The sequence below is a fragment of the Cyanistes caeruleus genome, chromosome 1 (assembly GCF_971803275.1).
Source record: "Cyanistes caeruleus chromosome 1, bCyaCae1.hap1.1, whole genome shotgun sequence".
In the NCBI taxonomy this organism is placed as follows: domain Eukaryota; kingdom Metazoa; phylum Chordata; class Aves; order Passeriformes; family Paridae; genus Cyanistes; species Cyanistes caeruleus.
The window spans coordinates 112,169,644-112,185,951 of NC_141701.1; the positions used below are offsets into that span (position 1 = coordinate 112,169,644).

At 38.6% G+C, this 16,308-nt stretch overlaps 1 protein-coding gene and 1 long non-coding RNA gene across 16 annotated transcripts in view; one reads left to right on the forward strand and one right to left on the reverse strand.

Moving 5' to 3' along the window:
* RBMS3 (RNA binding motif single stranded interacting protein 3) overlaps nt 1-16,308 on the reverse strand; it is a 703,891-nt gene that overhangs the window by 31,572 nt on the left and 656,011 nt on the right. For all 15 annotated transcript variants that reach the window (XM_086850705.1, XM_086850694.1, XM_086850656.1 and 12 more), the window contains one exon: nt 3,062-3,172. In XM_086850705.1, coding sequence (XP_086706831.1) covers nt 3,062-3,172 — 111 coding nt within the window. The remainder of the gene's footprint in view (nt 1-3,061; nt 3,173-16,308) is intronic.
* Nucleotides 7,591-11,071, forward strand: LOC111923500 (uncharacterized). Its single transcript, XR_002861116.2, has 3 exons — nt 7,591-7,983; nt 8,452-8,570; nt 9,343-11,071. It is a non-coding gene; the product is annotated as an uncharacterized LOC111923500 (long non-coding RNA).

Below are 16,308 nucleotides of genomic sequence, written 5' to 3' on the forward strand. Positions count from 1 at the left end.
TAATGCACATTCTTTGCAAGTTTGGATAGAAAGAAAATTTCTTGTCACTATTCTTGTCAAATGGTTTCCTAAACAAACTTTTTTTTGGGAGTAAGACTTTACCTAGCACAAGGGAAATGCAGCTGACTGAAGGAGTCTATAGGAAAACTACTTTGTTTTAACTGCTGAATTGGATGCTCCCAGATGGAAGTGAACAGCCCTACCAGCATTAAGCCCGACCTGGGCTGGTGACCAAATAATCAAGTGGATGGAGGCAGCTGCCCCCTGGATTCCCAAGGGTTTTAATGTGTGCTTCAGGGCTGAGAGATCAAAACTCAAATCCAGTTTTTGGAGTCAAGGCAGGAAATGGCAGAGGCTGCTGTTACTCAGGTCACTCGCCTCACCAAAGAGCTAAAGAGTGCTCTTCTGTGAAAGGGAGATGGAATGGCTCCAGCTTGGACAGAGTATTTTAATCTTTTAAGGAGCATCAAAAGGCCAAGTAATTCCCACAAGATATGAAGCTGCATAGGCTCTTATGCTATTTCTCTAGCTCACTCGCTAGAGAATAGATTTTCTGTTGAAGCAATGTTTTAGAAACCCAGTGTTCATCCTGAATCAGGCAAGTGTGGAGGTGGTTTTGAAGTCAGCTCTCACTTAAGTGACCACAGGGGTCTGCTTCGGCCGAAAAATGTAATGTTAATTAGCAAAATGCTTTGTCCAAGGAAGTGAACATATGAAAGCCTTCCAATAAAAACTGCTTTGCATACTGCAAGCTTTCAAATTAAATTGGGACAGAGTTACTGCCAACAGTGAGTAGAACTATTTGTGACTTTTTGTCTTGTTTGCCTAAAAAAATCTGTCTGGTTTCTTGAAAGGTAGCTGGTGGCTCTTTATTGCACTCTGTTGCATCGTTTTAAGGATAAAATTGAAAAATATATTCATAACAGAAATGTATCATTTATATCTTTTATCTCCCATAAAACCTAGTCCTGCTGAGGTACTCACAGTAGTATGGCTTGAATTTGGCACAATTCTTCATACTTTATCCTCTCAGGGCTCCTCTCTCTGGACCAAAACTCAGAATTTCAAATAATTGAAGAAAAATATCTCTAAATAAATCACATCTCTAAGCAGCTTGTGCTTCCCATGTTGTGTTTTATTTTTCCTGTAGCAGAATACACGCTGAAGTATGAACTGGATGGATACATCCAACAAAACTGCTACTTGCAGCCCAAATTGTGATTTCTGCTAGGAGGAAATCCCAACAGGAGGAATTCTCAATGATATTCATGATTATATTGCTTGCATGAGTGCTTAAACTGAATATGGTGCTGATGCTGTTTTAATCTAAGAGAAATCCTGTATGTGATAAAATAGGGTGTCATTTGAGATGTTCCAAAAGCCTATGGGTATTGTAGCACTCATCAATCATTTACTCTTGTTCTTTAAGTTTTCTGCAAATGACTTGGGAGTTTTACAGATAGTAAACATAAACCTGTATGGTATACCTCTGAATGTATTTCAATAAATTCTTATTTCTTGGGAAATGCTGTGACCTTGAAAGATAAAACTGTGTAAAGAGCTAGGAAAAGAAAGGAAAGATTCTCATTTAGTTGCAGTAACATGAGTTCAGGATCTCATTGTCACCCACTAGATGATCCAAGGCCTCAGAGTCCTTTGCCTGACTGACTATAAGGATTCTTTACTGTAAGTTCTGTAGAAGTGGTCTCAAGCAAGAAGAGAACATTAACTGGGCATTTTCTAGTTTGCATTAAGATTGTGAGACAATGAGCACAGAAGACAATGTCTGTTAAGAGTTGTGAAATTGAAAATGACAGGCAAAGGAAAAAATTCTTAGGAGCTGCCCAACAGGACAAGCAGAATTCATTTTCTATTTCCTTGCCTTAACTTTTAAACATGTTTCGGAATCTCAGTAATTACAGATGCAGCAATTCTCCTGTATATAGACCAAGTATTTCCTTCAACTTCATGAAGGGGAAAATGCTGAGACTAACTTTGCGATGTAATTCCTACTTCTTTTGGTTATTGAATGCAACATTTAAAGTATCAGGAATAAACAAGAAATCATTATATTTAAGTTTTCTCAGAAAAAAATACAGAAACCTTAGATCTTAACAGAATTTTTCAAAGAAATCAGAAGAGACACTGGAGTTAGAATTAAATTCAGTAGGTAAGGAAGGAGGTGAAGAGATCAGGAAGAGACCCAACACAGCGTGTTAAATAACTTTGTACAGATGCAACTGAATTAAGTACCTTATTCAATTAAAAAAAAAAATGGAAAACTGTGTTCCTATAGATTATTATCAAGTAGAACAGTTGTGAAAAAAAGGGTAAGTGAATAACAGAGCATGTCATGTAATTACATGTTGAATGTAATTATTACATAAAGAGCATGTGTAATATGAATGCCTATATTTCTGCAAAAATTTACATTGCATGCAATGTGCACACATTCACATATCAAACCACCATATATAGTCTGCAGGTACGGTATTTTAGGAACTTTTCAGAGCACTTAAATGTTTTTAATTAAGAGGGGTTTTTGCCTTTCTCTGACTCTGGGGGAGTTAACTGAGTATGACCTACTCAGCTTAAAAAGAAAATTCAAAAGCAGTTGTGGAAATATGCATGTTCAAATATGATGTACTGGAAACACAGCTGGCCTAAACCAGAAGTCACATATCTAAGTCTGGAACAAAATACATATGGCTGGCTGCTATGGTTTGAAGTGAGTAGTGGATCCTACCACAAAGCTCCTGACCCCAGTGATATGAAACTTTCTACACTGACAAGCAAACAATTTGAAAAACAAATTGATAGAGCAGTACTTCCATAATTACATGAGAACTAGTACAGACAATTCCTTTTAAATACAGATCAGGTTTTGTTGACCTACCATTTTAATATTCATACTACTTTGTCATTTCTGTTTTATAATAACTAATGCTTACTGTATGATGGTGAAGCCCTGAAAAGCACTTAAAAGAATAGTAAATTACCTTAGGAAACTCAGTAAGCAAAAGATGCTTTTGCAATAGAGAAAAAAAAATAGTGATCTTACCGTTCCTGTTGTGCCCAAGGAAAGGTGGTTCATCTGTTGGGTCAGAGGGCCCATCATGCTTGCTGGCTGCATTGACATAGTGTGGTCCATTGTTGGTGTTATCACAGCACCCTAGAAACACACATTATTTACAGTTCAACCTTTCTCATATTAAAAAAAAAGAACAACAAAAAAAAACAAACAAGGCATTCTTTAAATGAGTAAACCTGACTGAAAACTTGACATGACTCTTAAAAGACACTAATATATCTGTCAGAAGAAATATGTTTTGTTCCTATTGACAACCAAGCTACACACATATATTATTTGTACTGCTAATGAGGCCATTTTATGTCAGCTCCAATTAAGTGTCATTTTTTACTTCATTGCGTCTGACAAACAAATGCATATGTTCTTTCTCTGATGAATGCTACTGTACATTGCTAAGTGCCTGTCATTTCCATTTTTCCATATCCTATATAGAACAATCTTACAGACAGAACACATATGTCCCCAATTTTCTCTGACTTCTAAAGCCTTCAGTCTCAGAGATCTTCAGCCTATTATGGTAATTATCTTGGATTTTTCCAGTCTCAGTTAAGAACCCTTACTCATGAAATTTTATAGCTGATTAAGTAAGACTAGCTATTGACAGTGAGTTTGGTAGTGTCATCCATTTAAAACACATACACTGGGTTTAAAAGCATTTTGCTTCTCTGCATGAAAAACAAAGACATTAATAACAAAGAGCATATGTACTAAAGCAAGACTGAGACTTTGACCAAAAAATGAAACAAAAGACATGTCAGGGGAGCTTTGGGGAGAGAACTTCTTTGCCATTCATATTCCTTGGTTTTTGCTCTCCCACTCCCCAAGGTCCCATGTTGACAACATCATAACTTAGTGAAGTGTTGATTCTCTTCAGTTCTATGTTGTAAAATGCTATTTCCTGTGTTGGTTAGAGAAAGTCAGTCAGAAAGAGTGGTCTGCTCTTTTTCTTGCAGATAGTGACATAAAGCATTTCCAGTCATTTCTTCATATGAGATAATTACTTTGTATGCATCTTTGCGTGCACACATCACAAACATTAAAAATCAAAAAAAAACTATTAAAATGTGCACAATCACATTACATCTGGTACAAAGTGTGAACAATGTTGATGAATGTATTTGTTAAAAAAAAAATATTTTTTTTCCCCCTTTGAAAATACTGGAAAAATTCACCTGTAAACAAACTTGTTTAACCAACCTGTAAAACAATCTTGTTTCAAAACTCATAATATACCTGTTCTTACATGTCTATCTCACATTCACATAGAGCTATTTTTGCCAAGGATCTGATTAGAAGCTAAGGATTCCAAGTTTTCAGTTGCAAATAAAAATAAATAAAAATACAAAATTCTTGGGAAATACCAACTCAATTTTGCCTCACCTTCCAGCAGTATTTTTTCTATGCACATCCTATATGGAGGACTACAGAGTCCCTGCAAACTCATTCCTTGCATGCAGTGGAGTAAGAAGCTAGGCTCATTTTAGTCAGTCCTTTCTGTAATACCCTCAAGCATGTGAAATAAATACACACTTGTTTTATGTCACAGAGTGGATTACATTTCTTTTCTTGACAAGAGTCCCTAGAGAAATCTGAAAAATTATGGACGATTGCCTCCATGGAGTTACCTGTCATGACTTCAAATAAATGCTTAGGAAACAAGCCGATCAGTGGGCATGTATCAAACCTGCAACACTTGCCACTTTTGCCACTTTACTGGCTATATTAATTTGCACTGGTTTGCATGGATTAATTTACTGATTAATTCATTTAATAAACTACCACAGTGAAGTGTTCCCTTTGGATGAAAGAGACTAAAAGCAAATCTGCAGGGCACACACCCATTCATCCCATCCAGCAGTTCCAGCATAGTAGATTCAGTGCAAAAGTCTGAAGAAGAACCATATACAATGAAAATAATGGTCTTGTTTTGTTTTTGAAATCAATGGTCTCAGATATCATGCAGCCAGAGGAGGTCTTAGAGTTTGGACTTAAACTGCACTTTTTGGTTATGATAGGAAATTGTAAGCTCTATGCTCAGAGTGATCAGTATTTTTACTTTATCAAACCACGTGTGCTCAAATTAAATTTCTCAACTGATAAACAGTTCTTAGTTCCCTTTACAAACAGTGTTCTCCTTTGCTAAAAGGTGGAGAATTGCTTCAGGGCTTTCCAGACAAATTTGGCTCCCACTTGTGATGTCAAGGAAGGTGATTCTCCCTCTCTTCTCCACATTCATGAGATCCCACTTTGAGAGATGTGTCCAGCTCTGGGGATCCCAGCATAACAAGAATGTGGACCCGTTTGAGAGGGTCCAGAGGGGGGCCATGAAGATCATCAGAAGGCATCAATGCATCTGAAGGGAAGGTGTTAAGAGCATGGAACCAGGCTCTTCTCAGTGTTGCCAAGCAATCAGGCAAGAGACAACAGGTAGAGACTGATGAATAGGAAGCTCCTGAGGAAGAACTTTACTGTGCAGGCGATCCTGTACTGGAACAGGTTGACTAGAGAGGTTGTGGAGTCTCCCCCACTGGAGATACTCAAGAACCCTCTGGAAAGATGCTTATTGCAAAAGTATGGTTGGAGGAACTTTCTGTAATTACATATGTGTCAGACTGATAAATATTCCTGGGTAGAAATTCAGGAACCTGGAAATGAAGAAGGAAGTCTTACAGTTTAGTGTAACAAATGCAACACCCAGATATAGAATGGAAAAATCTGAGAGCAAATGTCTTTCAGCAAATAAGTAAATACGACAAGTATTGCAAAGAAACTATTAAAAAAATATGGACTGGAGAGAAAATAAATCAAGGACAAAAAAATTGCTCTGAGAAGGAAAACATATAGTTTTCAAATTGAAAATACATATATTCCTGTCCCTAAATATACACCATTTAATGCGCTAGAAAAAGAAGCTGGGAAAACAAATCAAGAATTGCAGCTTTCCTAAAACAGCTTAACATGTTTTAAGCTGACAGTTACCGAGAGCAGAGAATTACATGCATTTCCCAGATCATTAATCCACCAGTTCAGAATCTTCTTGTGATCACGTCGGAAAGAAATTATACTTAATTAAGGAAATATCGTCTGGTTGTTAGGGCGACACCCAGTCTCCAGATCATAATGAATTTCATAATACATGCTGTCAAGTCCATTCATATTCGATTTATTTAGCTGTAGGAGACAAAAATGTCTTGCATCAGATGTTGCCATCATATTGAAAGTAATTTGATTCTTTTCAGCCTCTAATATGTAATTGCTGATAAACATCCAGTTGGCTACTGGCAAAGGTTATATCAAACATATTGTTTTGTCTTCATCTGTTTGGATGTCTGATTTTACTGAGTTTGTATATGTATAGGAAGGCATCTTAGCATTGTAAACTATTACTTAAGTCCCAGTTCAATTGCAAAAAACCTGTAGAAGAAATTATCATGAGGTTTCTGTCACTGTCTTTGCCAAAAATATAATTGGCCTGTCAATTATTTAGATCTGTTCTGTTGCCCTATTGCCTCATATGATTACATTCCTTTTTGTAATTCTGTAGTGGTTTAGCTTCACCAATTTGAGTTTCCCAGCCAACACACCAAATAATGTGGTGGGTTTAGCATTGGCTAAAATCACCAGTGCACTTATTTCTTGTTGTGAAATATGGATTAGGAGAAGGGCAAAACAGGCTTAAAACTTAAAAGGAATAAAGAAACTTTATTAACAGGACTACAAGAATAAGAAGCATCAGAATAAAACCTCCAGAACACCTTTCATTTCCCTGCCCAAATTTTTCCTCTCACAGCTGACCATGTAGAGACAAAAAGTGGGATGTTAAAGCAGTACCAAGTATACAATGGTCTTTCATCAGTTCTCATAGGGAGAGGAGTTTTCTTTTGCCATGGAGACTTCTCCACAAGAAACAGTTTTGTTTTGGTCTTTCATTTCCACAAATAGAAGCTGCCTGGGCAAAAAAGTTCTGCATCGTGAAATTCCTCCCATTTTCACAGCCCTCCAGGAGGTGTGTCCATGGGCCATGAACTCACTGGGTTTTATTTTAAGGATGAGTTGTTCAAAGGCAAAGGTTCTTTCCATCTGTCTCTGTGATCATCTCTGGGAACACAGGTTTTCTTCTTCTCTCCCTGGGGGCAAAGAGTCTTCATCAACTTTCATCTCTCTCTCTGTTCAAGCCTCTCATGGGACCACAGCTACTCCAGCATCTGCTTGGCTTCATCAATGGATGTTTCTGTTCAGATTCACAGTTTCATTCCCCCTCCATACCCTCTTATGAATTAAAAGAGGTATTTCAGTATATCATTGTCCATCTCCATGGCCCGAGAAAAATAATATTTCATTTCTTTTTCAATATAATATTTTTCAATATTTCATCCATTCAGCATCTCCTCATTCTCCTTCCATCTGAGGCTTGACTCCTTCTTTATTGACCTTGGTGTTTTCACCTTGTCTTTCTACGTGTTGTCACGCTGTCCTTTTCTCTCCCTGGAGAGAGGAACAAGGTCTGCAGGTCTCATCTGTGTAGTGAAAGTGTTAATATTTCACCCAGTGCCACAGCAGTCACGGTGTTGGATTTCAGGCTGTGCTGGGCCCCTCCCTCTGTCCGGCAGCCGCTGGGAGCGGGGGCTCAGCTTGGGGCCATTGGTTTGGGCCAGGGCAGGTTTAGTGTCAGCGAGATGCCAGCAGCCGTGGCCCGGCCCAGCCTGTGCCAGGGCTCCCCCAGCCTCCATCCCCTGCCCGGGAGCCGCTGGGGTCCGGCCCGGCCACCCCCAGGCCGTACAGGCCGCGGGGAAGTGGGGCTGGCCCCACCAGAGCTGCGTTACCTTTCGAGGCTGGAACAAAAAAGGAGAGAGTTCCTAGGCTTGTGTTTTTAAAATGCGGATCTCACTGAGGCGGATCTAATTTCTAAATGGTGCAAATGCTGTCATTTCTCAGAACTAGCCAGGTATTGGCCTTTCCCAGGCACAGAGGAAGCTCCCAGCAGCTTCTCTCAAAGAAATCACTTCTGTGGGTGTTTTCTTACTTCTTTTCCAAATGTCAATCAATGTGAAACCACCACAAATCCCCACAAGAAACTGGTTATCATAATGACTTTTAAATTTTGCAAGATATTCTCAGCATATGATTTGTCATACAATTGAGTTGATGTTAGAGTGGTTTTAAAAGAAATTAACAGAAAAAATAGTAAGGAGTAATGATATAAACTTGCATGCTTTTTGCAACATTTTGATAAACCTAAGATAAGCTGACATACAAATTTGATTTCTTCTTCACTTTATTTGAAAGACATTGCTGATTTTGAATGCTTTAAGCTTTATGAACGTACTTTTCCTATAAGAAAGTGAATGTATATATTTCAGAATACAGTCTATCACTGACAAAGAGAGAAGCCTGACTTCATTAACTATGAACACTGCACACCCCCTCTATGACAACAAACTCAAATTACAGGAAGGACACCAAATACAGTTTATATGAGGTAAATTATCTTTAAGTATTTGCCAGTATCAAAAGGCATCAGCAGAACGAGTCTATGCTGGTGCAAAGACACATGCCACCTTTCATCTGTTGAAGAGTGGGAAAGTGACATCAGATAAAAAAAGTATATTGGGAGGCTTTAGGAATAGAGAGTTCACTAGTTGAGAGATGCACTTAGGGCCCAGTGGGAGGATGGATTAGTTAGTCACAGCTTTCTACAATAATGAACTGCATTAAAGGCTTCTATTTTATTCCAGTGTTCTAATACTGATATTGGACTTAAGGGGAAAATACCAGCTGCATAAATAGTTTTTAAAGCTTACACTAAGCATCTGTTTATTTTAGAGTTTACTTTTCCTTTATTTAAGAAGTTTCAACAAGTTAACCATACTTACAAATCCTGCTTTGTAAATACTGGCCAATGCAAAGCCAATAAACTTTACAGCAGAAAACTTACTTTTCAAATTTGTTTACAGATATCTTGTGCAGACGTATAAGAACCAGGCCATTCCATCTGAAAATTTATTACCCTACTGCCAAGTGAATGCCTTTATGTTATCGAGAACATGTTGTTTCTTGAGGTTTCATTAAACTGAGTGAAAGGATGACTTTCCTTATACTTATCAGGAAGACACATCTATCAAGAATTAATATGAAAAAAAATCAACATGTGTACACTCTCTCTGCACAATGAACAAATGATGGCCATATTTTGATTGATTTACTCTCTGTCTAGTCTGACTTGTCTGATCTCCTTGGGCTGCCTCTTACAGGAAGAAGAGAAACCAGGTCCCCTTGTCAGAACTGAGTCTACTGAACTACTTCAAACTGGTTGGTAAGGGCCAAACTCCTATGACTGTTGCAGGAAGATTAAAGGTAGTTTTGAAATCCTCTCTGTCCTCTGTCATCAACTCTGCTGGGAATATTTTTGATATTCCAAAACAAAGGAAAACTTATTTTCGTTTTCTCAGTGAAAAGGTAGCAATTGTTGTGGCCTTTGCCAGTTTATCAGAGATTAAATCGTGACTTGAGTATAGTGAAGATCAGCAAACATCAGCTAAAAATGTATACTCTGCAAATCTTAGGATTTGACTTCATTTCATTTCATTAACTTGTTGCCAAAAATGTGGTAAAGTGAGCAAGAAGCCCAAACCCTCCACTAAGTTAAAGCAGCTTTAACTTTGGAATACCTGATCTGGACCTTCATCAATTCTGAGCCCTGCTTCAGTACTGAGTACTAAACCACATGATAATATTTTGAATCTTGGGCATAAATTCAAATTCTTATGTGACATCACCTTTGTAACTTAGTTGAACCTCCTGAGAGCAATGGGCATATTTGCTTTCCCTTCCTTATGTTTTTGCTGTATGTTTGTGAATTTCTTTCCTCAGCTGAAAGTATATGTTCATAGTTCCAAGAGAGTTACTGCCCAGAAATAACTGGTTTTAAAGGATTAAGAATCCAAATATAGTGTGGTAAATAAAGAACAAAGGTGACCCTTGTGTAGGCTTCACCTTTCTTACAACAATAGCCGAGGGTTTTTTTGATGATTTCTTTCTCACTGTCCTTCTTGCCTTGTATTTCCTGTCTCCTAATTTGAAATGCAGCTTTTGATAATGTGCAGATACTAGCCTACATGTACAAATGCAGATTAAAAGGATGTAGAAATGGGAACATCAAGATATAAGGAAAAGACGGTGCAATAGGAAGAGTTTTATATTAGCAACTGTGTGCAGAAATAAAGAAATACCTGAGACAATATTGTATGAGTTAACAAATGTATTATATCAGGCAGTACTAGAAGGGAATGAGAAATCTCATTTGCTTTTTTCCCTACTCTTCAGCTTATGAGTAGGTACTTGGCTGTATGATGGCTTTATATTGCCACTCCACATATCAGTGCTTTTGTTATGTCAAGAACAGCCACCACAAACAAAAGAATCCTCACAACTCTAAAACAGGGTTTAGCATCCCTGGAAGACAAAAAAGGAACTCAAAGGTGGTAATTTGCCTGGGACATAACTACTGTAATACACAGATCAAATCTTCTCCTGCCCTTCCCACTATCAGATTTCACAAAAGGAAGATTTCAATCCATGTCAAAACAAGCAATTCCATTCTGTTTATATTCTTACATATTCTGATGTGGATTAAATCCTTCCTTCCTCCACTGTCTCCCAGCAGCTGACATGCCATCCTAGTAAATGGAAATCAGGACTCTCTTTTCTGTGGACTGGTTTTTCTTAGCATCAGAATGGAATTTCTTCTATTAAAGTTAAACCCAAATAATACTTCCCCTCAAACAGTTCTGTTGTATTCCCTCCCTTCTTGCTTATAATCAAGTGTGGAAATTCACTTAATGGCACATCCTAGTTCTAACAAGGTGATAAATGGTTGTTATCAAACTGTACGATTAAAATACAAGCCAACACCAGTCTTTAGCTTAAATTTTCACTTCCTTGTCTTAGTGGGTTCAAATAAAACTTTCAAAAAGGATGCCATATTTGTATCCTCAATTGTTTGATTTTACATATACATATATACACAGACAAAATTACACATGGGAAGACAAATTGTATTGCCAATTCTATTACACCCACTCAGGCCACAACATTTTTTCAGTATGTGGATAGGTTTTCTTTAATGTTTGAAACTCTCAATGCAGGATTTATTATGGCAAAAAAATCTAAAAGCAACACTGAGTGGTTTTTAAACTTGCTCATGAGCAACATTTAATGAGCAATGAGTACAAACTTCTGTTATTGGCTGAAAATGCTTACTAGTTCTATTTTACTCAGGCAAACATGCTCCTTAAACAAAGAAAATACTTGTCAGGAAGTTTTTCCTCCAGAGGTTTGTGCTTTTATGTAGAAGTAAAGAGAAGGTTGGTGACATGAGAGCATATAAGATGTGTTTAATGTAGTGGGAACTTGTTTCTCCCTGGGCCTCAAGTTTTCCATGGAAGGTGAGGCAGTCTCACCTGTCTGTGTGCTCCATAGAGGCACGACAACAGATGTGACCCAGTGTCTGACACTGGGCTGTTCTCTGCTTTCATGGCAAGATTCAGTGCCTAGGTCATTTGCCAGGCACAGAGACTGCTTAACTGGATTTGGGGAGGAAACACCAGTGACATTTCTTCTATGTGCACTTCTAGCCTTGACACTGCAATGGCCAGTGACAGGGCAGCAGCTGTGATCTGTAACAGATGTGCTGTGTTTTGTTTCCTGCCCAAAACCTGGAGGGACTTGCACTGTGTGAGCTGTAATCTAACAGCTGAGCTGGATGAAAAGATTCACTCATTAGAAGGACAAACGCTGACACTGGGAGACATCTGAAATTATGAGTAACTGGCTATCAACAAAAGAAAAAAGCAAACCAAAACCAAATGGAAAAGCAGGCTGGTGATATAAACCTATGTATTAAGGTCATGTTAGAGGTAACATGACAAAAATGACACAACATTTCTACAGAATGAAGAAAATTGTATGGCTGTGCGTGGTGTTAACTCCACAACACTACAAGGACTTGACACAACCAGACTTAGATGGAAATATCTGAAATACCTTCAGCTTTCAAAAAATTGAGGTGGTATCACTGAATGAAGTTCCAAGGAGACATACTGAGGTGCTAGGGTGGCAGACAGCAGAGTGCTCCTCTGTGAGATCCCAAATACTTGAGAGGACAATGGGAACAATGGTCAAGGAATGGTTAGTGTCAGGATGTTTCCCTGCAACTCTGAGGTCAGAAAGGCTCTTGTAAACTAGAATTTATTAGTAATGGACAATACAAATAAGGTAGCTTCACACAGCTGCTCTTGGATTTCGTGTCAGCCCTTCCAATGACAAGCCAAAGGTAACTCTTCAACATCAGAGCTAACTCCTAGGCTAGGCCCAAATCTAGGTTGCACTCTCAGACCCATGGTGATGTAAGGGCTACCACGTAATCCAGGTACACAGCTGCATGGGATGGGTAGAAAGCCACCTTGAAATGCTGAGGTTAATGTTGCTGTATCATTCCTGAACTTAGCTACATACAGAATGTCCATCCTCCATGAGGATGCACTATGGCGCACTGCCATCTGCTGCCTGTGCCTCAACTCCTTGTTGGCAGCTCCTGCACAAAAGAAGATTAAAGGTATCAAGGGCCTAAAAATTATGTCCTTTCCCTCCCATACCATTTTTCAAATTTAGAAGTTCTGGAAAGCTGATGAGGACCAGTAATACACACATAATCTTCACAGGAATCCTTCTTATCTTACCTATTAGGAAAGACAAATAGCAGAAGATGCTAGAAATGAAACCCTGGGTGAGTAAGGATGCTTTTCTAAAGATATGCTTCTGTTCAATAATAGACTTTAGACTTGAAGATGATAGACTGGGAAATCTTGTACTAAGCCACTGTTCATGTTATGTATCAATTCAGTTCTAGATCACAGTGATTCATACCAAACTTTAAAACTAAAAATGTGCCCTTATTAGAGGACAAATACAGAAATCTGTTTCTCTGTCATGTTCTGTTAGATTCGTAACCTGTAATGTTAAACAAAGCCCTTTCCCACACAGTAATGGAAAGAGAACTATTCCAGCCTGCCCTTCCTCTCATTTAAACCCCAAATTTTCACAACCTGGGTGTCCTGGCTCAGATCCCAAATTGCATTTCATTTTCTAGACTTGTAGCTCCTTAGGGGAGGCTGTGCCTGGAATCCACTTCATTCTGTACTGGGATTTGTCCTTCAACTGGTTAAAATTGGCTACCTGCCAGTGCCAGCTTTGTGACAGACCTCAAGTCTAAGACTGAGGCACATAATTCCATCAGTGCCTTCTTTCCTTATATTCCATCATTAAAAGTAACACAAGATTATGCCTCACTTGTGCCTTTACAAATTTTAAGCGTGATTTTTCTGACTGTAAGAACTCCAGACCAGTTACTCCTTGGACTCTCTACAAGCAGAATGCCACCAACACCTGGCTTCTGCTGCTTCTGGACAATCCAGCCCACTTTGGATGATGCTTCCAACGACAGCATTGCAGTTTGTACACTGTTTTGGAAAACTGAGACTATAGGCACAATCTGGACAAACTGGGGCTGCAGAAGTGTTGCCACCTAAAACTTTTCTCCTGGATGCCTGAGACCTCAAGATGCCAGTAAAGCTGATGGCAGCAAGCACACAGAGCATGTCCTTCAAAGGTAACCACATCTAAATCCATGAAGGCACAAGTCATATTGATGAAATCATATTCAAACCCTCAGATATGTGTCATCAGTCAGAAAAAAATGGAGTCTAGAGAGGCTAAACAGATTTTTTTAACTAAAATTTGGATATTTTAAGTTCTTGTTTACTTTAAGGTACTTCCAGTGACACTAGTCTGTGTGTTAAACACTTAACATTTATAAGTCTCCCTTCTACCAAAGACTTCAAAGTGTTTAAATTCTGTGGGATATATAGAGGACTCAGGAGCTGGTCTGTTATCAGGGTTCTGGGATGAACTTTCCCAAGTCCATTAGTGTTCAGACTGGGGGGTACATCTTGGGGCATCAAGCCCAAAAGAGAGCAGGTGGTTCCAATTACACACATCAATCCAAATTGATCAAGAAAAGGATACATTTTAACTCTTGATTCACGCTGAGCAGATTTGAAATAAATAAGAGAAAATGGCTAACCTGAGTCTACTTTGCTACACACTCCATTGTCTTCTACAAGCAAATGAAAATATTGAGGAAAAGCAATTTCAAAGCAACCAAGTAAATATTCAGTGTGAAAATGGTTCAACTAGTCTAAGAAGTAGACATGGAAGGTTCAGAAAGATGAAGATTTTGGCTATTATTAAGCTAGAAAGAAGAGAAAGTAAGCGATCCAGCAAGGATTACTCTACTTTCTTTTTAATATATCTTTACTGATTAAGAATGACTAAATTGATATATTTTCCCTTTTGTTTTCTGTCCAGATAAAGTCACTCTTGGGCAGAAATCTTCCTTATAAAGTTTCAGCCTAGAGCACATTTTTACAGCTGAGTTATTATCCTTAAAATACGAGTTCATACTGGAAATGCTGGCAGCCCTCTTAACTATTGTATAGCAGTGAGCACAGCTGTAACATGTTAAATATGTTGCAAGTATGTGGGGGGAAGAGAGTGGCTCAGGGGCCTGGTAATAGAATAGGGAGTCTCAGTGCTGGGTCACCAGGTCTGGTCGTTGCTGCCACTGAAAATTGTTATCAAGCAATAGCAGCTCAGTTATGTTCAGGTTATCAGCTATCCACAGAGAAACTCTCCACCACAGAGGTCCATCACTGTGACTGGTGATGTCCAACAACCTTTCCAGGGGCTGGGAAAAGTAGGGGGCTGCATCTTCACAGGTTAGCTCAAAGCTGGAGGGCACTGATGACACTGAGGGGAGAGACTTGCAGGGTCCTTGTCATGCATGCTGCTCTGTCTACAGAGGGTGTTTGCCACCAGCCTATGGCTACTATGTCTTTTCAGGGCCTTCAATTTTATCAGAAGGGATGGTAACCACCAAAGACTGTTGCTTTCTTCACATTAGTGAATGTTCCACATACATGCCATCACACTGCCAGTTTCAAAGGAATTGCCAAAGCAACATGGGTAAATGAAGTCAAAGTTTGCTCCTCCAGTTTTCCCTAAATTAATTTACTGGGTAAATGAAGTAAGTCACTCCAGTTTACACTTATCATATTATCCAGTTATCACTTATCCGGTTTACACTTACATGCTGCAGTAATCTATACAAAAGGCTTTGATTTGTTATAGGTTTTTTTTTGTACACCACCATTTCCTACTGTGCATTAGTCCATGTGAATGCACAGCAAGCAGTCAGATCCTGACATACGCCAAAGACGTTCTTCTTTGTGACTTTGTGGTTTCCACACACTGTTTGAAGAAATTTAGGTTGAAATCAAAAAGTTTTCTGGGGCAGCTTTCCTGAATGTCTTTCAGCTATTTGAGTATTATAGAGGTTTTCAGTTTTCTCTGGGAAAAAAAAAAAAATTATGTTTGTTTTCTCTGGCATCTATAAATTAACTACCATTGTGGTCAACAGTAGTTTCAGAGGTTCCATGAATGAGCCAAGAAAGAGTAGTCCAAGTTTTTTTCACAGTAATTTTCTAAACCCTACCTGAAGTAAATTATTTAGGCTACAGGGCAGCTGCTGGGAGCTGCCTACTACCAAATATTTCTCTGAAAATGTCTCAGATAAAACAGAGACCACCTTGCTCTGGAGCCAGAGAGGGATAAGCTGGTGAGTCACTACTGTGGTAAATGTACCAGTGATTTGTTGACCCAAACTGGATGATCAGCATTCTATGAAGCACTGATCAGGAAGCTGAGTCTGCCATGAATTCAATAAAATGTCTTTTACATGATGGTAAGAAGATGCTTTGGAGGAACAAATCATAGAGCAAGCTAGAGAAGAGAAGGTAACCTAACCATCCTAGCTGGATAGTATACACATATTGCTGAGATGAACAGTAAATTATTTGGAAAAAAAAAACCCTTTGAGGGAGAATAAAACATCCTGTGAATCCAGGTCATACTTGGCACATAATTGTGACCAAAAGAATGAAAAAAATGGAGCTGTCAAAAAGCAATGTTTCCACCATATTTCAAAGTGACATGTCATTTCAGAATTTATCTAAATTTGAAGGGGAAAAAAAAAAAAAAAAAAAAAAGCTTAAAATTAGTTCAATAACCCAGAAATGAAAACAGGGAGATTATAGATATTT